This window comes from Manis javanica, chromosome X, assembly GCF_040802235.1.
Source record: "Manis javanica isolate MJ-LG chromosome X, MJ_LKY, whole genome shotgun sequence".
NCBI classification, from domain to species: domain Eukaryota; kingdom Metazoa; phylum Chordata; class Mammalia; order Pholidota; family Manidae; genus Manis; species Manis javanica.
In genome coordinates this window covers 13676260-13698716 of record NC_133174.1, presented here as the reverse complement: position 1 = coordinate 13698716, position 22457 = coordinate 13676260, and the positions used below count along the sequence as shown (strand labels likewise).

The 22457-nt window shown below is 48.9% G+C and overlaps 1 protein-coding gene across 5 annotated transcripts in view; it reads left to right on the top strand.

The window, feature by feature from the left end:
- The first annotated feature begins 5667 nt into the window (after positions 1-5667).
- SH3KBP1 (SH3 domain containing kinase binding protein 1) overlaps positions 5668-22457 on the top strand; it is a 309921-nt gene continuing 293131 nt past the window's right edge. For all 5 annotated transcript variants that reach the window (XM_073227329.1, XM_037020504.2, XM_037020499.2 and 2 more), the window contains exon 1: positions 5668-6016. Coding sequence is in view for 4 of the 5 variants with exons in the window: in XM_037020504.2 (XP_036876399.1) it covers positions 6013-6016 (4 nt within the window). In the remaining variant the exon portion in view is untranslated. The remainder of the gene's footprint in view (positions 6017-22457) is intronic.

Genomic DNA, 22457 nt, shown 5'->3' with positions numbered 1-22457 from the left:
AAGGTGTATAAGCTAATGGTTTTTTACTGTGTTCATAGAGTTGTACAACTATCACCACAATCAATTTTAAAACATTTTGGTCACCCCCAAAAGAAACACTATACCCGTTAGCAGTCACTTCCCAATTCCCCCAGTTCTTCTGCCAGCCCCTAGTCTTATTTTCTGTATCTATAGATTTGCCTGTTCTTTACATTTCATGTAAATTGAATCAAATGCTAATGTCCTTTTATATCTTGCTTCTTTCACTTAGCATCATGTTTTCCAGGATTAACCATGTCGCATGGATCACTACTGAATTCCCTTTGGATCCACCCTCGGTAAGATTCAAATTTGAGCTCATCACCTCTCTCCACCTCCAATGGCTTGCTTCTCCACTTGGTTGATCGCTCTGTCTACTGAGCTTCCAAACAAGTAAACAAAATATTTATTTCAGATCCTCCGTCTGTGCTTCCTACCCTCTACCCAAATCCACTGCCTCTCCAGATGTGTCAAAAGTAGTCCGGAAGTGACTCTAGAGTGCAACCTCTTTCCACTTCATTAGAGTCGACGCCATCATACTATCTCCTGCCTGTTCATGGGCTACCACTTGCAAGCTGCCCTCCTCCAATCCCACTTCCACAGGCTGGCCAGTTACCATCCTCAGATCAGTCAGTCTGCTTGGAAACCTGTGCTCCTACCCCATTGCCTGCAGGGCCTGCCACAGACACCACTCTACATGGCACATTTGGCTGCGCTCCCACCCCTTCCACACAGGCCCCCTTGCAACATCATCCGTTCCCCAAGCTGAGCATTCAGACATGTCCTTCCCTCTGTCTGGAATGCTGGCAGACATCTGTGCGTCCTGGACACACAGCTCCAGTGGCATCCCAGTTTGTGATGAGGCCTCTGGGCTTAACTTCTCCTGAAAGGTCAGGGGAAGAGAAAAATGAGTTTGGCAAGATAATTCTTACTTGTAGGTCTTTGTTACTGATAAGATCAAAAGCCCCCTGTCATTAATCAGCTCCCATTTTTAAAAACTGGCTTATTAGGATGGTTTATTCCTATATTAAATGCCAATTATTCCATTTAGAGTTATTAATATTTATTACAATGCATATTTCACACATAGGATCTTAATGTCTGGTGCTTTTGGAACTTTTCTGGAACATCATTTGATTCACTTTTTAATTGTGGAAATGCCTTTCCTCACACATGACTCCTTGTAATTTAGGGGGTGGGGTTTGGGAGTCTGGGTAGAGTGGGTAGAAAATAGTAGAAACCATATTTCTTGTTTATCTCCTATGACTGTTCTCCAAACTTACTATTTTCTTAGACAAAGCAATGCTGTGAAAAAGGATGGAAAAATGTTCTCGGCAAGTCAGTCTATTCACTGGGGCTCTTTGTGTGTGTTTTAGATGCTCAACTCCGAAGTCAATTACTCAGGCATTCTTTGGGTTTTTAAATAAGAACACTGTATTTGGTTTCTGTAGACTTGTGGGAGTGCACTTTTCACCTTCTAGTTACTTCCTTTGTGTTTCCCTTTACAATGCAACCCTTTCCTACAAACCTTAAAAAGATAATCAGAGTGTAGCTATCTTATAAATGATCTGCTTCTCTGATTTGATTAGTTTCCATATCCATAGAGCTGGTAAAACCGGTTCTCTTGGATTGTTACAGAGGATTCACTGAAAAAGATAAGGGGGGAAATGCATGACTCATTCCAAGAGTGGCTGTCAAGCCCATTCAAGTGAAGGAGAGCAAAATGTTCTTTTTATGGCTTTTGATCTGATCTGGGCGCATTACCTTTAACCCAGTGTATGTGATGCAAAGGAAGAAGGGAAAAGCCTGCCTCAAAACTGTCAGCATGGATCCTTGGCCACTTGCATAAAGTGCTGTCTGCCAGGATTTCTCCTTAAACTTGCACCTGCTCATTTGAAAATTTGAAGTGGACTGTGCCTGTACAGATTAGTACTGTGGTGTTCAATGGTGATACTTCTTTTTCATTTTGTCCCTTCTCCCTGACTTATTTACTTATGTAGTCAGTTACTGATTTATATCCACAGGGACTTAAAGATGCGAGTTTTTTACTTTGGGTTAAAATCCGATAGAATCATTATTTATTTCGCTGCTTGCAGTGCCCCAGCTTTGGCCTCTGGGAGCTCTTTCAGGCTGGTTCCTGTGCCCTTTTGACCTGCCCTGTCATTTTTATTGAGCACTTCCATACTTTCTGGCACCAGAAGGTTTTTACATTTCTCCATAAAGCTCCTCAGAAGCACCAGATGATGACTGTCTTTTGTAAAGTGCTCTGCATGTAATTTATATTAATGTAAAGATGATATTAAAGGCTATCAAAGCAAAGTATCATTCATTTACTTGCAAATTACAGATGTCAGGTCCGAGTCTGCAGAGTGGGAGCCTGACAGGCTGTGTGTGCTACACACGCAGAGGCTCAACTGCCTTCCATTTTTATAAAAAATGTTAACCACCACCCAGTAGCACAGCGGGGCCTTCTAAGTCATGTGATACCATTTTAAGTGTGACAACTCAGCCACTCTCCATTCCTGAAGGGCATCATCTGGTCTGGTAGAAATGGGAGTTCAATGGGACAAAGATGTGGTATTAAATACAATTATATTTCTCTAGCAATATTCACAAGATGACTTCATATAATTTGAAATATTGCACTCACTATTCTGTGAAAAAGTGATGTAAGAGGAAGACAGGATGAGGAATTACACGTTTACTCTAGTCAGCGGCTGGATTTGGATCTTGAGATTAACCTTCCTTGTGCTGGTCAGCAACACTTTCTCAAAGGAAAAATGAACCAAATAAGTAGTGGGAGGGCTGTCTATTTTTGCATTTAGAGAACTTTTTTAAAATAAAAAAATCTATAGTGTTTTGAATAGAATTGACACAACTTAGTGTACTTAAGGCATTGAGATTAGGGCACAGCTCAGGAATTTAAAAAAATTGTTGTCTTGCTGTCAGTCTTTTGTGATAAAATGACAGATATTTCCATGCAGGAAGCATACCTAGATCAGGGTGAAGGGACACAGTGCTCTGATTCAAGAAGGAAAAGGTATGCCCTGAAATAGACCAGAGACAAAACAGGACACAAAAGTTCAGGTCATCTGTCTTCACCTGCAGGAAGCTGGGAAAAAAGTACACGAGAAGCCTGTCTTCCCCGTGTAGGACAGAGAGATGAATAAGATTAAGCAGGATATAAGACAAGCTGCTGATGTTTTTTTTAAATTCAAGTATCACTGATATACAATCTTCTGTTGGTTTCAAATACACAACCCAGTGGTTCAACAGTCACCCATATTACCAAGTCCTCACCCCCCACAGTGCGGTCACTGTCCGTCAATGTAGTAAGATGTTACAGAATCATTAACTGTATTCTCTGTGATGTACTACCGTCCCCGTGACCAGCCTATATTGTGATTGTGAATTACTGTGCCCCTTAATCCCCTTCCCCCTCAACCCCCAGCCCCTTCCCCGTGGTAACCACTAGTCCCTTCCTGGTGTCTATGAGTCTACTGCTGTTTTGTTCCTTCTGTTTTACTTTGTTTTTATGCTCTGATGTTTTTGTTTTGTTTTGAGCCCTACAGAGTTCAGCCACCAGTTTGCTAGTTTAGATGTTCTGGAGTCTGCAACATCCAGGTAACTACAGTCATGGCCGGTATCTTCAACAGCGTTCAGAGACTTTCGACTCATTGCTCTGAGAATACCTGGGGCAGCCAGCCAAGGATCCTCAGCACCGAGATGCTAGTGCCCCCCAAGTCCAGCTCAGCTATTTCCATGTTGAAACAGGCCCAGTCACTTTCAGGAGTCTAAGTCCCTTCAAGAGAGGGAGAAGGTGGCCCAGTGACCCTGGACTCTGCAAAAAGAATTACCTCTGGAATTGGACAGAACCCAGACCAATTCTTCTGGGTGGGGGTTCAAGAAAAAAGTCCCAGTAACAGTGGGCCTTAGCCAGGCTCCATGACTTTCAATGTTGGTCAACTCAAAGGTGGTATCACAAGGCCTCATCACCCTGATGTGCCCAGGCATGTAACGAGTGAGGTGGCGCGGTGCCTGGAGCAGGGATAGTTGAGTACTCACCCGTGCCTTCAGCACTGGAGTCTTAATCCTCATGTTCTTTAATACCTCCCTCAGGAGTCCGCCCCTGATGTCACTACTACCTCCTCAGCAGCTGTGTGCATGGGTCTTCTGCCCCTTGATTGGTCTCCTGTTCAGACTGCTCTGACATATGCCATGAGTATTTAGAAAGATGATGTTACTGATCTTTTGTTGGTAAGACCCTGACTTTGAGGTTTTTCTTTTTTAAAGGTAGTGAAACAATTATAAGAACATCTTTTAGCAGAAATCCCAGGATGTAACCAATTTACAAGAGTTGCCCCAACATCATAGGTGAGGTCTGAGGACAGACAACCTTATTATATTGGGTAGGGGGTCAGCTTTTATTTTGTCACCGGTGGGTCCATTAACCCCCAGCCTCCTCCATTTTTCAGGGGCCAATGATTTAATTTCTTTATTGTCTTATTTTCACTCTTCCTGAAATTTTCCCATCTATTTCACTATCTCTTCCTACCACCAGATGGTGGAAAGGGAAAAGGAAATAACGGGACTGTAAATGAAAGTGGTGGCCAGCCGAGTATCTGTGGTGAAAGGTGTGGTGGTGGATGGACCCAAAAAGAAGCTTGTGAGTTACCTATGAATTCCCACGAATTTCCTGTTTTAATTTTAGTGCCCACTCAGGGGTTGGCCGCCCAGGTCTGGAGCTCAGTACGCATGATGATGCCTTGCTAGGGAGGGAGCCAGCGCTTGCCTCGGTGGATTCCTGGGTACATCAGAGCCTGGGAACATGGCTGAGCAACCACACCCCATCCAGGCCAGACATGGGGTGTGGGGTTGGGGGGTCCTTGCGAGGGTGTGTGTATGGCGATGTGCCCCACCGGCCCGGCTGTGCTCTCTCTGTGTTTCCGCTTCTCCTTCACCACCTCCTACTTGCCAAACTCGCACCTGGCCCAGCGGTTCCCACGCTGCACTGAAGGGACTTAGCATTTCTCTCCCTCCATAGGGACCCCTTTTCCTTCCTTCCAACAGCTCCCTCTGTGAGGCCTTGTTTTGGGTTGCCCTGACCCCTGGGGTTGCCTGCCATCACCCTCGGCAGGTGTTCGGCCCCTCCCCTAGCCCGTCCTCCCTCCTGTCCTCGCACCCTCGGGGTGAGGGGCTTCCACTTCCTTTCCCACGTGCCCCTCCACTCGGACGCCCCCTTTCCCACGTCGCCCCCTCCTTCAGTCTCGAGGAGTCTCGCGGCACTTCCCGGGGCGTTAGTAGGGTCGCCTTGGATTGAGGGTGGCCTCAAGGAGGTGGGTCCTCCCCGGCGGGCGGTGAGGGGAGCGGCCCGAGGGCCGCAGTAGTAGGGACGCCCCGGCGCCAGCCCCGCCCCGGAGAGGCCCCGCCCCTCGCAGGCTCCGCCCCGGACCCGGCAGCCGCGCGTCCCCGGCAGGCGGAGCCGCAGGAGCAACGCGGCGGCGGCGTGGAGCGGGCGTGGGGGGGCGGAGCGGGCGTGGGGGGGGCGGAGCGGGCGTGGGGGGGCGGAGCGGGCGTGGGGGGGCGGAGCGGGCGGCGCGGCCGCGGCTGCTGGGCACTGAGCTGGGCGGCGCTTTTTTTTTTTTTTTTCGCAATTTCCACTAGCAGGGAGCAGGAAACCCGGCGCAGCCGGGCGCAGCGGGCCGCGATGCAGCAGCAGCAGCAGCAGCAGCAGCAGCAGCAGCAGGACTCGCCCCGGGGCAGCAGCGGCAGCAGCAGCAGAGGCAGCAGCGGGCGGCGCTGAGCCGCGGCCGCCGCCGCGACTGAGCAGGAAGCCGGCCCAGCTGCCGCAGCGTTCCGAACCCCGGTCCCGGAGCCCCGATCCCCGCGCCCGCCCGTAGCCCCGCGCAGCGATCGCGGCGCCCCGGCCCCCGCGCCCGCCTCCGCCAACTTTCACGCTGCCTCAGCGGCCCGGCCCGGCCCGGCTCGACGCCAATGGGTGAGTGGGGGGCCGCCCGCACCCGGGCGCCCAGGTGCCCATCTCGCCCCGGGGACGGCGTGCCTGTTCCAGGACTGTGGAGATGGGAGGGCGCCCGGAGGGCAGGTCCTGGCGGGTGACATCGCGGCAGGCACCCTGCGTGCCTCGCGCACCCCCGTTCACTCACACTCGCGCCCGTGTCCCTGCCGAGCCCGCGCGGCGCCGGCGGAAACCCAGTGGGGGCCTGAATGGAGGATCGCGGGGGCCAGCCCCGGGCGGCTGGGGCTGAGGGACGCAGGGGGTGTGGTTGGTTCTTCGGGTAGGCGGGGAGAGTTTGGTCTTGGCCATTTTCTGGTCCCAGGGAGCTCTCCTCAGCGCTGGTGAGGTTGCTGGTGGGCTCCGGCCCTGCGTGGGGCTCGCGGTACCCGCTTGACCCCGCGTGGGGGAAGCCCAAATCTCCGGGTCTCGGGGCGGCCGAGGGGCCGGGTTGCCTTGGCTGGGGGACCGACGTGGTTGGAGTGGGAGTGAGGGGTGGGAAACGCCCCAGAAGCCGGCCTGGCGTGCAGTTCTCGGGTCCTGAGCGCCTGATGCGCCTTCCTTGGCGCCCCGCTTCCTCCCCGCCCTGATCCGCTCTGCCTGCGGTCCTTCTCCCAGCTGGGTGAGCTCTCTGCTTCGTGATGCTGAGGCCACTTCCCACATCTCAAGTCTGCAGGCTTGGGGAACTGGAAAAGGTGATCCAGTCCTTGATTTATTTGATCCGGGTCCAAGTAGGCAACTAACCATTAGGCCCCCTGGGTCTCACCTGGTATAGACCCCCTAGTATGGATCCACCTTGCCCTGGGGACCTGTCATTTTAATGGGACAAGGACGTCTCTTTGCCTGTGCTTTTAAACGTTTGGCCCACCCAGGTGATACTCTTGCTGGCAGCCAGTCTCTGGTTTTCATGCCTCTGGCAGATTATTTTGGGGTGTTTCTAGGCCAGGCATAGGAAGGCTGGATATTATAATAAACCATAATAAAGTGAGACCTTTCTGTGTTAGGTAATACGATTTGGGTAGGTGGGCCCGAGTGATGATGCTCCTGAAGACCGGTGCACTGGGAAAGGGGAGGGTTAACTCCCTCAGCTGTTGACAGGCAAAGTTAAAATCCTATTTGTGGTCATTTGCCAAAATGATTTTCCTTTCCTAAAGTGGTAAAATGATGGTCTCTCAGCTTCAATGTCACTTTTTTCTGAGTGCCCTTCTCTAAGTCCTGAGCCACCCCCAGTCTAAATTAGTTCCTCTCTGTTACCCTCTCTCCTTTAGCACCTTTTCTTTTTGTATAGCAGCATTACATATTCATTTGAGTTTAATATTTATCTCCCCTACTGTAAGCTCCACGACCGTAGGGGACAGCGCTGTGTTGCACCGTTTTGCTCAGCAGTGTTTTCTTTGGTGCTTGACACAGAGCAGGCCCTAAATATTTACTGGATGAATGAATGAGTGAATGAATGAATAAGGGGGTATGAAACCCTCCTACTCAGTGGAAGACAGACACCTAGCTCAGCCCTCTTGTTTTGCTGTGGCACCTAATAAGATGATTTAGTTCATTAACAAAAGTATGTACTTTAAACACCACCAATCATTTTCGTAACAGATTGGTTTCTCCTGAGGTAACCAAAAATGATCATCTTTCTTTTTGGGTGAGTCACCAAGAGGGTTGCACGAAAAAAGAAGTTAGATCCAAAAGTCTTCTCTGGTGGCTGGACTGTGCTTTCTATATCTTAGTGGGAAGAGGACCAAGTCTCATTTAAGGACAAACAGACCTGTTATTCATTCAAGCCAGAACTGTTTTCATTATCCAGCACCTCCTAAGAAACTCTGAGAGTGCTTCTGCAGGTTATAGTCCTTTCAAGTTTGGTCTTTTTTTTTTTTTTTTACTGTAACTGTTACAAAAGTGGGGGTGGGAGTGTGGGTGCAGAAAGTGCTTTTCATTTATGTCAGGTGTTAACACTTAGAGGCGATAAGATTAAAATGAATGCTGTCATTTAATTCATTAAAATTTACAGTGGGATTTAAGGTGCTTCTAGTGGTTTGTGGCTAAAGATCACCTGCTGTTTTCTATAGCATCTTCAGCAACATATTTGTGATGAAGTACAGGTGTTGAACAATTGATTCTGTATATCTTTCCATGGAGCCACTTGACAGGGCCATTTCTGAAGCAGGTGTGTGTACTCAGGCACACCTTCTTCCCGGTCCCCCAAGTCTCTTTGGTTTTCAGGGAGGTTTGTCCAGTTTATTGATTTGATACACTTGCATTCTTACCTGACCTGATAAATATTTTTTTCTGTTGATGGCTAACACAATAAAACTATGATAAAGTCTTTGATCTGAAAAATAACTGAGAAGCATCAAATCCCTATCTCTGAAATGAAGCCAGTTAGTTGTGAAATGGCCTCTTACAAAAAAGATCACTCAGAATGGTCCCCCTGAGCTGGCAGGGAGATGCCTACAGTACCAGATATAGGGAAAGCCTCCTGTAATTACAACTGCACAAATATTATTATGATCCAAGTCTGTGAATAGTGAAAGATTTGCAAGCCCAGCAGATGATTTTCATTTAAAGAATTCCAGAGTAACAACAAAGTTTGTACTGTTCTTAGCAATGTATTGTTTTGGTGGTAGACCGCTTTATGCTAAACTAAAGCTAAAATGAATGTAACAAGTTGGCCTCTAATAGCAGCAGTCTGGAGTTAGAAATAGAAGGAAAGGCTCCACCTTTTTTGTTCATGACCTTTACCCCATCCCTTATAGCCATTGTGGCATAGGCAAAGCCTGGCTACAGTCCTGGTTGCACAGATCTTTGTTTCTTCTCTGACCACTTCAATTCCGTGTTTGCATAACTGACATTCTCATCAACTCTTGCATTTGTAACTGTTTTAAAGTAGGTTGCATCCAGTGGTCAGTATTCATCCATCTAGCTATCCAGTATTTATTGAACACCTACTTTGTGCCAGGCATTGTGCTGTGAACAGGTGCACCACACACACTCACCTGCTGGCTTGGGCTTCTCACTGTAGTGGAAGAGGCAGGCTGAATGCAGTGTTCCTACCAATATGTAATTATGAGCCACGACAGGTCTCAGGAGATGAGAGAGGGGGAATCTGACTTAGGGTGCCGAGAGGTAAGGACAGTTTCTTTGAGGAGACTGAGCAGGAACCTGAGAATAAGTAGGAGTCATCACTGCCCTGTAGCCACCCCTCCCCACCCCCCAGTGTACCCAGAGTGGAGCAAGCCTGTTCCCCTCCTTGCAGCGCGGGGAGAATGCTGGCCACAGGAAGCGCGGGGCAGTGTGGAGAGGGGCTCTTAGACAGGAGCACACGTACCATCAGCCTGTGTCAGGGGCTGTGGGAAGCTGGAAGCCAGGCGCTGCCTGGATTGGATGCTGTCAGGAAGCAGGAGTCTTTTCATGGTCGGATGTCTGAATAAATCTTATCTAGAAGCTGGGAAGACTAGACAAAGGCTGTGACTGGTGAAGAAGCAGCAGTCCCTCCGAAGAGCCGGGACTGGGGGATGTTTGGACAAGGTTCACTTGCTCTTGGTGTTCAGACGTGGCTACGGAGTGGTCTGGCCCATCCCAGTGACAGGGCGGCCTTGTCTGATGCTGCTGTTCTGGGAAATTGTTCATGTTCAACAGGAGAGTGCCTGGCCAGCTCCTGGATGACAGGGGCTGCTTTTCTCCATCTCCAAGTTAACGAAGTGGTAAGTGGGGCCCTGGAATGCGGGAGTTAGGAGGGAATGTCTTTCTAGGTATATTCTGTGGCTACTTCCTTAATATCAGCCAGCTCTAGTCTGGGGACTGTTCAGTGTTAGGCAGAATGGACAACTGAAATGCTGTACCAGGGGAGTTGGTGCAGAGTAACACAGAGCCAGCTGCTGAGGACCAAGAAGCTGCTGACTTTTAACAGGAAAGATGCAGGGCAGGCAAATACTATCTTTTCAGTGGGAGAGGAGAGCGTCTACTGCAGTGGTTCTGAGAGTGTAGTCCCCCCGCTGGCAGCAGCAGCCTCCCTGGGGTCTTGGGGGCCTGTTAGGGACCCAAATGCTCTGTCCCCAATTCTACCCACCGAATCAGGAACTCTGGGGGTGGAGCCCAGCAATCTGTCTTTGAAGGCACCTTCCAGGGGGTTCTGACACATGGTCAAGGTCAAGCGTAGAACCTCCTTGCCTTGCTGGTGAGGAAGCCGAGGTCCAGGATGGATGGGCCACTGAAGAGGGTATGGGCACTCGGGCCATAACATAGGATGCTGTTATAAGTGACCCATGACCTTGGAGAAGGAGAAAAATATGCTTCTGATTCAGAACAAAGCTCTCGGGTTGATTCTTCCATGACCTCCAAGACCTGGGCATTAGTGACATCACTTGGCCCATCTCAGTGTCAGTCACTTGGTCTTTTACCAGAGTATCATACAGGCCTTTCCCATAGTCCTTCTTTTCCCTCCATCTGTGTTAGAAGGGAAATTAAAAATATGTCGTTGATATTATTGGGGTTTTTGATATTTGTTCATGGTTGACCTGTATTAGTTTCTGATTGCTGCTCTAACAAATTACCATACACTTGGGCCCTAAAAACATCACACGTTTATTATCTTTAAAGTTTTGGACATCAGAAGCCCATCACAGTCTCACTGGGCTGCGATCAAGAGGTGAGCAGGGCTAGGCCCCTTCTAGAGGTTGCAGGGGAGAGTCCCTTTCCCTGCCTTTTCCAGCCTCTGGAGTTCTGCATTCCTTGGCTGGTGGCCCCGTCCATGTTTCAAGCCAGTAGTAGCTGGGCCAGTGTCTTTCTTATACCACTTTGCTACTGGTTGTCCTGTCTCCCTCTCCCACATTTATGGAGGGCCAGAATCGCACCTGTCTGGTCATTGTGTCCCTGTGCCTGGCTCATGGGAAGCCTAAAATTAGTATGGTTGAGTTAATTCTTATTCCTAACCTTTTAGCTAACTTCACCCAAGGGTGTCTTAGATAACTCAAACAGAGCACGTTGTAAGCTGAGCTTAGCATTTCTCCTCCATAATACCTGTCCTGGATCTTAGCTTCCCTACTTCCCTCGAGGGGAAGTCACTTTCCTGTCACTTCCAGGGGTGTTCCACTGTTTGCCTTGCCTCTTTTTCCTTCCCCTTTCCCCTCTCGCAGCCCCTTTCCAATGTACTGTCAAATCCCAAATGTTTCTGGAATGAGCCTCATGTCTCTACCCTTCCACAGAAGCTTTAGATCCTGCCTAGAGCAGGAATGAATGACTTAGCAGAGCCTTCCTGCAGCTTAGTAGCCACCCCTCCTCACCTTTCTAGTTCCACGCTCGTTCAGGTGTCTGAGCCTCTCCCACATTGTTCCCTTGATGGGAACGGATTTCACTCTCTTCTCTGCCTTCTAGTCTCCTGTATTAGTTTCCTCTTGCTGCTTTAACAATTCACTACTTGAAACAACATAAATTTGTGATCTTACACTTCTGGATGCCAGAGGTCTATAATGGGTTTTTCTGGGTGGAGATGCAGGTGTCAGCAGAGCTGTGCCCCTTCTGGAGGCTCTGGGGGAGAACCCATTCCTTGCCCTTCCCACCTTCTAGAGGCGGCCCACATTCCTTGACTTGTGGTGTACCACTGTAACCTGTGCTTCTGTCCTCACATCTCCTTCTCTCTTGCTCTGACCCTCCTGCCTTTCTTTGGTAAGGACTGTTGTGTTATATGGACCCACCTGGGTAATCCAGGATGCCCTCCCCATCTCAAGATCCCTAACTCAGTCACATCTGCAAAGTTCCTTTTACCATGCAAGGTAACATATTCACAGGTGGTGGGGACAGCTTTGTCGGGGGGCTGTTGTTCAGCCTGTCACACCCCTCATTCATTTTTGGAGGCATGCTCCAGAGGTGGCTGTACAACACTTTGCCTTCTGTTAAGTCAGTTCGTCTCTGACTGAGTGTCCCAATTACATCACCCTGGCTCATTGCCTGGCATACAGTAAGTGCCATATGTTACCGAATGAATGAATGAGTAACCCTTGCACTCAAGGCCGATTACTAGCTGTAATTCTCTGAGGCTACTGGCTGCCAGGAGTGTGTGTGCAATTCTGTAAAACTCCCCAGGCAGACAGGGCCTATTTGCTCACAGTTCATGGTGGCCTGCACTGCAGTGGATCAGAAAGGCAATGCCATGTGTGTTCTGTGGCTTCTATAACGAATTACAAGTTCAAGGTAGAAAATTCTCCCTGGCAGTGGTTCTCAGCCAAGCGTGATATGTCTCCCAAGGGGACATTGGGACTGTCTGGAGACACTTGGATCTCACAGCTCATTGTGGGGGGGCAGTCGGCTGGCACTGGGGGTGCAGAGGTCAGAGACACTGCTATGCATCGTCCGGTGCCAGGACAGCCTCCGCAACAGTTCTCTGGCCCCAGAGGCTCTGAGTGTTATATAGATGGTGGGAACACCATTTCCTTCCTTCACCATCAGTTGCTCTAGAACGCAAGGCTTTTCTCTGTAGCCACAGCCTTTGTTTTATGAATGAACCCAGAAGTTGCTGGAGAGCACTTCCCTTTGGCACACTCTCACCATTTTGTTCTTTGAGTGGAAAGTGTCTTAGCACAGCTCTTGCCCCTCTTCTGTCATTACCTAGGTCGTGAAGCTGTTAAACTTCTTTCTCCTGTGTTTGGCTCCCCTGATGTTTTGCCTTCCTAGGGGGATGTGCTTATATGCCAGCTGCCAGGTGATGGATGGGTCCTTCTGCCATTGACGCATTGGTCCCTGGAACTGAAGAGCTGGCAAGGTCCTTGGCAGTCATGGCCCACACCATCAGGTGATCAAATGCAGCTCAGAGAGGCAAAGTGACGCAGTCTCCTAGCTGCAGAACCCAATTCCCTTCCAATATGAAAGAACTAGCACGTTGGGTGCTCAGTAAGGTCAGGCTCCTGCTTCTCCCAGTGAGGATCTTCCCACAGGCTGTTGCCCCGCCAGGTTTTTATAACAGCTTTATTGAGGTAGACTTCACATATCTTCCAACTCACCCATCTAAGGTGTGCAACTCAATGGTTTTTAGTATATTACATTAGGTTTAAAATTATGGTATAAAATACATGTAAGAAAATCTGCCTTTTCAACCATTTTCAAGTGCACAGTTTAGTGGCATTAAGTATATTCACAGTGTTGTGCAACCAGTGCTGTTACCTATTTCGAAAACATTTTCGTCACCCCTCCCTGATAAGTTCTTAACTTGAAGATTAGAATCCAGGTCTGCTGGGGGTTCCCAGACTGCTCAACTGTTTTGGAGAACATGTGACGGAAGTCCGAGGATCCTAGTTAAGATGCCATAGGAATGTAGGAAGAGGCACGTGGTTTTGCTTTTAAATGTTTCTGGTGGATGTTCCCTTTGGGAGGCACTTCATTTTTGCTCTTTCCCTCCAGCCACCTCCTGGGGTGACATCCCTTTCATCCGGTGGGGGAATTCTGAATTTCCTTTTACATTCTGAAGCATTTGTAAGGTAGTTGCCTGGGTAACTTCCTTGGCAAGTATTGGGGTTCATTAAGGATATTTCAATCATGGGAGAAAACATTGCTTTGCCAAACTGGGTCTTGAATTCAGACATAGTGGGTTGATGGAGTTACGCGATTCTTCACCTGAATTCCTGCAGCCGGCCAACGTACACGGGCTGACTGTGAGCACTTGGTTTTCAACTTGACCATTCCTTCGTGGATAAATATCTTCAGCAGGTCTGTAGTTTTCATTAGGGGACACTTAAAGCAAAATGTAGCCTGTGGACCTTATTTTCATAATAAACTGCTTATATTTAGCCTCAGGAAGAAAAAACACCAGTAACAAAAAATCCTATGATGTTTATCCTCACTGAACTGCGTCCAGTCGGCAAGTGAAGCTTAGTAAAGGCCGTGGCTGATTTCTGTCCAGTAGCCAGGGAAGTGGTGGGGCCACTGCAGGAGGCTGGTCTGTTCCCAGGTGTGGGGGACAGGGTGGTGGGATGAAGTGCTTGCTCATTTTGTATTGCTGTTTCTTCCTCAGTATCTTGGATTAAATACTATAAATATTGAAATGCTCATTAATGACTCATTTTGTATAAGAAATTTAAGTCTATAAGCACTCACCTGCAGCATGTATTGACAGTTTACATCACTATCTCCTTGAACTTCAGTACAAAAACATCAGCCCTGTGATTTTGCTGGATTTTTCTGGACTGTTCTAGACATGGAAGACTTGGGGCCCTGTTCTAGGTCTGGTCCTCTGGGACTGTACCAGTTTTATCCATCACACACCCACTCCCCTTGTGAAAAGTCTTTAATTAGCTTAGTGTCCTCCCTAATTATTCCAACTAGTTCTCATTTTTGTGCCTAGAGCTCGAAGGAGGTGCTTGAATCTTGTTTTGGATGAGAACTGGAAAAGGCCTTCCTGGCTTGTCTGTTCCCTCCCCTTAGCCAGCTTCTTCACGGATCTGCATTTCCTTCACTGGACTCTTGTGGACCCTGCTTTCTGCCTGAGCATGTAACCTGCTAGCTTCTGGATGGAATTCACTTTACAGGAGTGGGCTTGCCTTTCTCCTGTTTTGATCATAAAACCCCTCCCAAAACACAACAAACAAAATGGGACAGCTTGTTACCACTTAACCAGTGATTTCTCATTGTTCCTTAGTTCTCAATAAAATATTAGATGGAGGACAGAGGTGTCAACCCAAATACAGTCTTCAGTGAGCTCATCAAGTGATACCTAAGCAGGCTGGGCAGAGTGTTTGTGAATTGATGGCGATTTTTTAGCTTAACTGCTACCTTTGTCAAAAAAATGAAAAGGAAGTAATTAGCTTTGGGACGGTTGAGGGGAAGACTGGGGGTTTAGCGGTGTCACCAACTGAGGAAAAAATTTGAAAGGGGAAGCAGCTCACACTGTTCATCTGTACAGACTACAGCTGCTTGCTGGAGAAACATTAAGGTTGTTTTTTAAAGTTAGGCTTTAGAATAGGTTATACATCCAGACGATTCAAAATTCAAAAGGGGAAAAGTGCTTCCAGTGAAAAGACTCCTCCCATTGCAGTCCTCCAGCTGACCCTCCCACAGGCTGTCAGTATTTTCTTTCTCGTAAATTCTTCCAGGGAGCTTCATGCATATACCAGGAGATAGGTATTTCTGTCATTTCCCCCTCCCCTCTTTTTCACATCGTTATTAATTGATGATGAGAGAACTTCTATCTAGCTGGTGATTTCCTTTCCCTGGGGATGTGCCTTAGGAAGAACTGTGTGCCTGGGTGCTCCTTATCTAGTTTTGATGGAGGGATAGGTGCACCGTGGAAGAGTTCCTTAGGAGACTCTACTGGGTTTTCCTGAGTCTCATGTGATCTGGGTTCGTAACCAGTAGAAACTTTGTCCTGGATCTTGACCAGTTGAGACCTTGTTTCTCAGCTGAGTTAGGTCTTTCGTACTTTCGTATTGCATGTGTGTAGTGAGGACTTTCTTCAAGTGAGGAAGCCAAGTAGAGCCTGCTAACCTGAGAAGGGGGTTGTTACAGAGCCACGAGGACCTCTTGTGCAGCCCAGGAGCCCCACGAATCCCAGGACCCAGGGATGGGCCGGCCGCCCTCTGGCTGTCTCCTCCCTGCCCCGTCCCCTCTCTTCTTTCTGCGCAGCTCATCCATGGGACACATGCCACAGTTCAGCACTTGCTAAGAGTGACTTCATTTGGGCCCATTCCTAATTGCCATTAGCTGGACTCTGAGCAACTAGAGTGGGTGTTGCCTGCTCGGCACCTGCCTCTCTGAGGAGAGAGATGTGGCCAGTTCCAGTCCCCTGTGTTTAAGGAGGGTGGCCTTGGTGCCAGGTATGTGCTCAATGCTGGGCCACAGTGGTGACCCCAAGGAAGCCCTGCCCCTGGGTTGCAGAGCCAGTGAGATGGGGGTGCAGGTGGGGGGAACTCTTATGGGGCACCATAAATGTGGATGCTTGAACCCCCAAGCCGGGATGCCCGGAGGTACCCTGTGCCCATATCTCCCGGCTTTCTCTTGACAAAGAGGCGGTTGGTGTGAGGTGGTGCTAGAGCCTTCGAGCATGTTCCATCCACCTTTGGAGTCCCTTTCACGAGGCTCCCCTGGGAAGGGCTCCTGGGGCTCCTGGCCACCTGTGCTTCCAAGTGAGGGAACGGGTGGGTTTTACCCTCGAGGTTTCCAGCCATGTGACCAAACACGGTTTCTCCTTTTGAGTTGACAGCACTTAAAAAGTGTGGATGTGACTTGGGGGCGTTTGGATAGGTTGGTGGTGGCATGCCATGGGGGCGGGGTACGGTTGTGACATTGTCTGGCTCTTATAGGGAAACTGTGGTTTTTTAAATGGAGGAAGAGATGAAGACATTGTGAAAAACAGCCCCTGCTTGTCAAGTTAGCACTGAGGCCTGTGGGCAGGGCCCTGGCCTCCTCTGGCGGCAGTCTGCCTCTCCCCCACTCATGCCTTCTCCCCCGCCTCTCCCGGTCCCCTCACCCCCTCTCCCCCTTCCCCACACCCTTTTTACCCCCACTCTCTCACCCCCAAGCTTTCTTTTCCTTCAGACCTCCCTCTCTTCTGTATGCCCCCACCCTCCCTTGCCCTCCCTCCCTCCTGCTCTTTCTCTCTTCCCCTTTCCCTCAGCGCCCCCCCTCTTTTTGCTCCTGGCTTGCCTTGGGCTTTCCCCTCCCCAGGTCTCTGCACTGCCTCCATGCCCTGTACCTTCTCCTCCCCCTCCCCCTCACTAAGCCCCTCTCTGCCTCCCCACTCCCCATTCCTCCCTCCCCCCTTGCTCCCTTCCTCTCTGTCCCAGCCAATGCCCTCTGAACCCCTCCTCTGTCCCGAAAGCCCCTTGCAGTGGGCCTGCTCCCAAGAAGCACTGCCCCCTGCCTCAGGATTTCCAACTCAGCACCGCCTCCTTTGCTCCGTGAAAAGTACTGCAGCTGCTGGACGGAGGTGAAACTATCCGCTATCCCGGGCGATATAAGGCCCAGGTGGCCCCCGGGAAGGGGCCTGTGGGCAGGGCTCCTGCTGGCCCAGGCAGGGAGAGCGCGGTGGCCTTCCCCAGGGCAGCTCCCAGCCAGGGCGCTGCAGTCTCACACCGTGTGCGGGAGGAGGCGCACAGGGCTCCGGGGACTGCGGGGCGCGACGCCCATCCCGCTCCAGTATTCTCCAGCGGTAGGAAGTGTTTGTTATAAATATGCAGTGATTCTTATTGTGGGGTTGACAAATAGAAGCAGGGAATTTAAATTGACCACCTATCCAACACCCCAGCGCAGCACTGCCATTTTTTTAGTGTATGTGTTTGCAGGCTTTTTACTACGTACTTGCGCTTCTGTGTCCACGTACTGGAGTTTGTATAGTTGCATGTCCTGGGCATTTTTTCACTGAGCCTCATACTCATTTTCAAAGCCATTGTGTTTAGTAGCTAAATGTTTAAGTTCACGAATCTTAATTTATGTAACCATTTTCCTATCATTTGAGCATTTAGGTTGCTTCCATATCTTGATGTTGTAAGTAGGGATGTGATGGACATAATTTTCCTTTTTATCCTTTAAGGAAATCGGGTTATAGGCAGGCTGACAATTTATATGCATTCTTTCGTTTCTGTATCCTCCCAAATGGCTGGAATGACCCGTGATGATGATAACAAAGTTCAGTCCGTGGGGATCATAGTATGTGGATTGGCAGGGCACTTGCTATCCCCGTGTTTGCTTTCAGTCTTAGTTCTAGAAACTGTGTGCTCATATGACTTATCATCCCTTCTGTGCTATGTATGCTTTGTGCGTGTGTGTGCGTGCGCTCGTGCATGGGGGAGAGAGGTCGGGAGAGAGAGACAGTGACATCTCTGAAGGAGACTGCTGGTGGGGCCTTCATACTCCACGGTACTGAGGTGCTTAATCCTGGTGTAGTATCAGGTGTGAGATTAGGAAACACACAGTAAGAGGTGAAACCCTTGGGGTTTGGTTCCTTTTTCATCTCCCCTTCCCTCCTCCACCCCTCTTTTCACTTCCCACCTGACTGGCATTTAAAGGAAGGTTCTTTCCAGGAATCACAGGGAAAAAAATCTGTGTTCTGAAGGCCCTGGGTCCTCAATGTGACTTCACATTTGGCTGGGATATGGGTCCAAGTCCTGTTCTGATGAGGGAGAGGTCATGGTAATAACTTCCTGTTGTTTCCTAGCTTAGCTTTCTGTCACTGTCATATACTCCCCTCAAAAAATTGTGCTTTTAGCTTTCGAGGGTACTAGGTAAGGGTGGCTGAACCCCAGGATCCAGGTTGGAAGAACCATTTCAAAGTCTTGCCTTCTGGAGGCATCAGTTCAGTTAATGAGCAGCATTGTATAAAGTACTCATTCCTCAGCCACCACGAGCACACCAAGTGTCAGCTCATGTATCTGGCAAAAAATTGGTTGAATATTTATGATGCCCTCTCAGGGCAACTTTCTGTGGAAGTTTTAAACCTCATGATGCTGCATGTCAGAAAGCATTGGCAGCTAACATGGAGCTTACACTTTCTCCTTTTGTTACCTTTTCAAATTGTCAGCATGACTGACCTGCACTGGTAGGACAAACGACAGGTGACTCAGTACTGCCCTATATTGGAATTCAATTAAATTCTACAAGTGTTTATTGAGTGCCTGTAAAGTATAAGATCTGATAACCAGAGGAACTCAGATATCTAAAGTTCCACTCAGTGACGCACTGGAGTTAACTTTCATTTCCCAAACTGGGGGGAGATTGTGATGTGAACATTCATGAACCACACAGTGAAACAAGCAGGTAAACCAAAGGGGGTGCTTGAAAAGTCCTGTTTATCCAGAAAGAAGGAAAGGTGTCAATTTGAGGAGGACACAGCAAGTCAGAAGACAACTTTTTGAGATACAACAATGTTTAGTCAGTGTCTGAAACTCCCTCCTCGTTGGGAGGTCTAGAGAGAAACCAGAATAGAGTTTCTCAGGTGAGTAATATGGAAGTTCCCTTCACAAGGACAATATTTTCCAAGAATCTGTATTTTGTCTTAACCTTTAAAAATGTTTATTAGCTTTTATTTACTTATTTTTTTTATTACAGCCAGATATATATAACATAAAATTGACCACTTTAACCATTTTTAAGTGTACAGTTCAGTGGTATTAAGTACACTCACATTGTTGTACGACCATCACACTGTCCATCTCCAGAACTTTCTCATCTTCCTCACTTGAAACTCTGTCCCCATTAAACAGTAACTGCCCGCCAGCCCCCACCCTCAGCCCCGCCAACCACCGTTTCTGCTCCTGTCTCCATGAGTTTGATTCTTTCAGGTCCCTCATGTAAGTGGAATCGTACAGTGTTTGTCCTTTTGTGACGAGCTTAGTTCCCTTTGCATGTCTTCAGGTTTCATCCATGTTGCAGCAGGTGTCAGAACTGCATTCCTGTTTAAGTGCCTTAAACTTGTTCATAATGGTGCTACTCAAAAATACAGACACTAAACTAGATATAAGCTCCTTTGTAGGTATCAACCTGAAACAGTCACAAATTAAGTATAAACTAACCCAATAAAGCTCAGATCGACGCTAATAGGAGACATGATGATGTTTTTCAGAAGTGGAGTGGTTGCTGGTGATATGACAGGGCACATGCTGCTTTACGTGACACAGTCTTTTGGGCTCGCTTGGTTCCCCCACGTCTCTTTTCTCTTCAAACCACCATGAGAACCTGCCTTCATACTGAGCTGTCTGAGGCCTTTTCACTTGATTTTGTGCCTTAAAAACTGTTGTGAAAACAGAGATGATATTTAATGCATACAGACTGTGTGTTGTGTGCATGGTGTCATCATAAAATACGTACTCGTGACCCCCTGCCCTGATGTGTGCTGGCAGCTCCACCCCTCTCCCTGCCTCCTCTGTGGAAGCCAATCATCATGAGTCTTTAAAAATCAGCCTTCCCTTCTTTGAGAAATAGTTTATCATTTCCACATGTATCTCCTAAAAGCATATTGTCTGGTTTTGCTTGGTTTTATAGTTTGCAAAACAGGCATCTCGACTGCAGAGACTTGGGATGGCTTGTTGCCTCTGATTTTATAGTCCATTTATTTTCCCTGTCTGGTATTCCAGTGTTTGAATGTGCCATTGTGTTTTTATCCTTTCTCATGGAGATGGGCATTTGCATTGCTTCCAGTTTTTTGCTGCTGCGAATGGACTTCCTGTCACCTTCAAATAAATGTCTCTGGGTGCATGTGTCCGTGGTGTTCTTAAAGGTATACGGCAGGGTTGCAGGTTGCTGGCCTTCCCAAGTAGTTGTACCAGCACATATTTCCAATAAATGGATAAATGAAAGAACTAATGGATGAACAAGAGCACATGTTCACTGAAGGAGAGAGCGTGTGGGCTTTAGAAGAGAATGCCTACTTGGTTTTCAAAGTGTGTGCTCCCAGTGTGGAAACATTTCTGCTGCTTCTGTTCCCGCCGCCATCAGGTATCCCAGATGCGTTAGGGCCTAGGCTGAATTGCTGTCACAGAGACCTCAGGATAGCACAGCTGTCTCTTTCCCTCTCGGGTTGCCGCCTGCTGACCACTGGGCTATTCAGGGCCAGTGAATGCCTTTGCTCTGCAAGGTCACTGGGGCCAGGTTCCTTCTCTCTTGTTGCTTCTCCACCATTTCTAGGGTGTTGCCTCTGTTGGCCTGGGGGAAGCTGGCTTGCCAGTGCCCAGCTCACTTTCCAGCTCCTGGGCAGAGAGAAGTGGAGGGTGAGAAGCACCCCCCTGTCGAAGGCTGTAACCTGGAAATTGCCCACCTCACTCCCACCTACCCCCATTGGCAGGAACTTGGCTGCAGGCTCAGCAGTGCCAGCCGCAGGTGAGTCTGGGGATGGTGAGCTCCAGTTGGGCAGCCACGTGCCCAACACGGGGGTGGCAGTTTCCTCTTCTTGCTCTCACAAATTGCCACAAACACAGTGGCTTCAAACAACACAGAGTTATTGTCCAGTTCAGGAGGTGGGAGGTCCAGAACAGGTCGGCTGCTCTGTGTTCCTTCTGGAGGTGCTAGAGGAAAATCGGTTTCCTTGCCTTTCGCGGCTTCAGGAGGCCCCCTGCGTGGCTTGGCTCACGGGTCCTTCCCTGCATCGCTCCAGCCTCTGCCTCTGTCAGTACATCAACTTCTGGCTCTTCTGCTTCCCTGTTCCATCTTTCACAGACCCTTGTGATGACAGCAGGCCCGCCCAGGTAACCCAGGGTCTGCTCAGGATCCTCTGCTTGATCATAGCTGCCAAGTCCCTTTTCCCAGACGAGGTAACATACTCACAGGCCCAGGAATTAGCATATAGCCATATGTGGGGCCATTATTCTGTCTACATGATTCTGGGAGGGAAGGGTTCTGTTTCCAGAGGGAGGAAGAGGATACATGGAGATAATTATCAGTCTCTGCTGTGCCGTGCCATTGCATTTTTTGCCAATCTCACAGCTGTGGGTCTATTTCAAAAGTATTAAATTATCAGAGCTGACGGGCTTGCTGAAGAGCAGACTTTGTTTCTCATACTTTGTGATTCTCGGGGTTCACACATGTAAATAATCACAAAAGCAAACCATGTTTTTTGAGGTCTGCACCCTTTCTCGCCAGTGGCAGTGTCCTCTGTCAGTCGTCTGTTTGCCGCATGCCTTCCGTGAAGGCTGTTTGCAGCTGCTCTTCTCCTTGGAGTTCCCCCCGGGGGCTAGTAGAGGAGCTGGTGTCGCTAGCTTTAAATATGTGCTGTAGATTAAGAGCCTGACACATAGTAGGGGCTCAAATGAGTTATGAATAAGCAACAAAATAAGGCCACACCAGCACACTGTGCCAGAGCCCTCTCAGGTGTGAAGACCCCCTCATCATGCATTTTGTGCACACAGCAGGTACACAGATCAAACTCCCCTTTCTTGATACCTTTGGCCCTCCAGCTTGTGTGTTCATCTGTTCTGTGTGTGTGTGTATGTGTGTGTGTGTGTGTGTGTGTGTGTGTGTGTGTGAGAGAGAGAGAGAGAGAGAGAGAGAGAGAGAGAGAGTCAGACAGACACACATATACACACAGATATTTTTAGCATATGCTATGGACTGAGTGTTGGTGTCCCCACAGACTTCACATGTTGAAGCCCTGCTCCCCAGTGTGATGGTATTTGGAGGTGGGGCTTTGGGGAGGTGAGTCTGTCGTGAGGGTGGAGCCCTCCTGATGGGGTTAGTGCCTTTAGAAGAAGAGACAGAAGAGAGCTTGTTTTCCCCACGTGAGGAAACCAGGAAGAGGGCCCTCACCAGAACCTGACCATGCCGGGGCCCTGATCTTGGACTTCCAGTCTCCAGGACTGCAAGGACGAAATCTTTGCTGTCGAAGCCCCCAGTGGGTGGTACCCATGTCAGAGCAGCCCACACCAAGCCTGGGAGAGAAGGGGCAAACGTGAGAACTATGGTGGCATCTGTTTGTCAGTGCCTGAGTTCATCTCTTTGGCAAAAGACTGCAAAT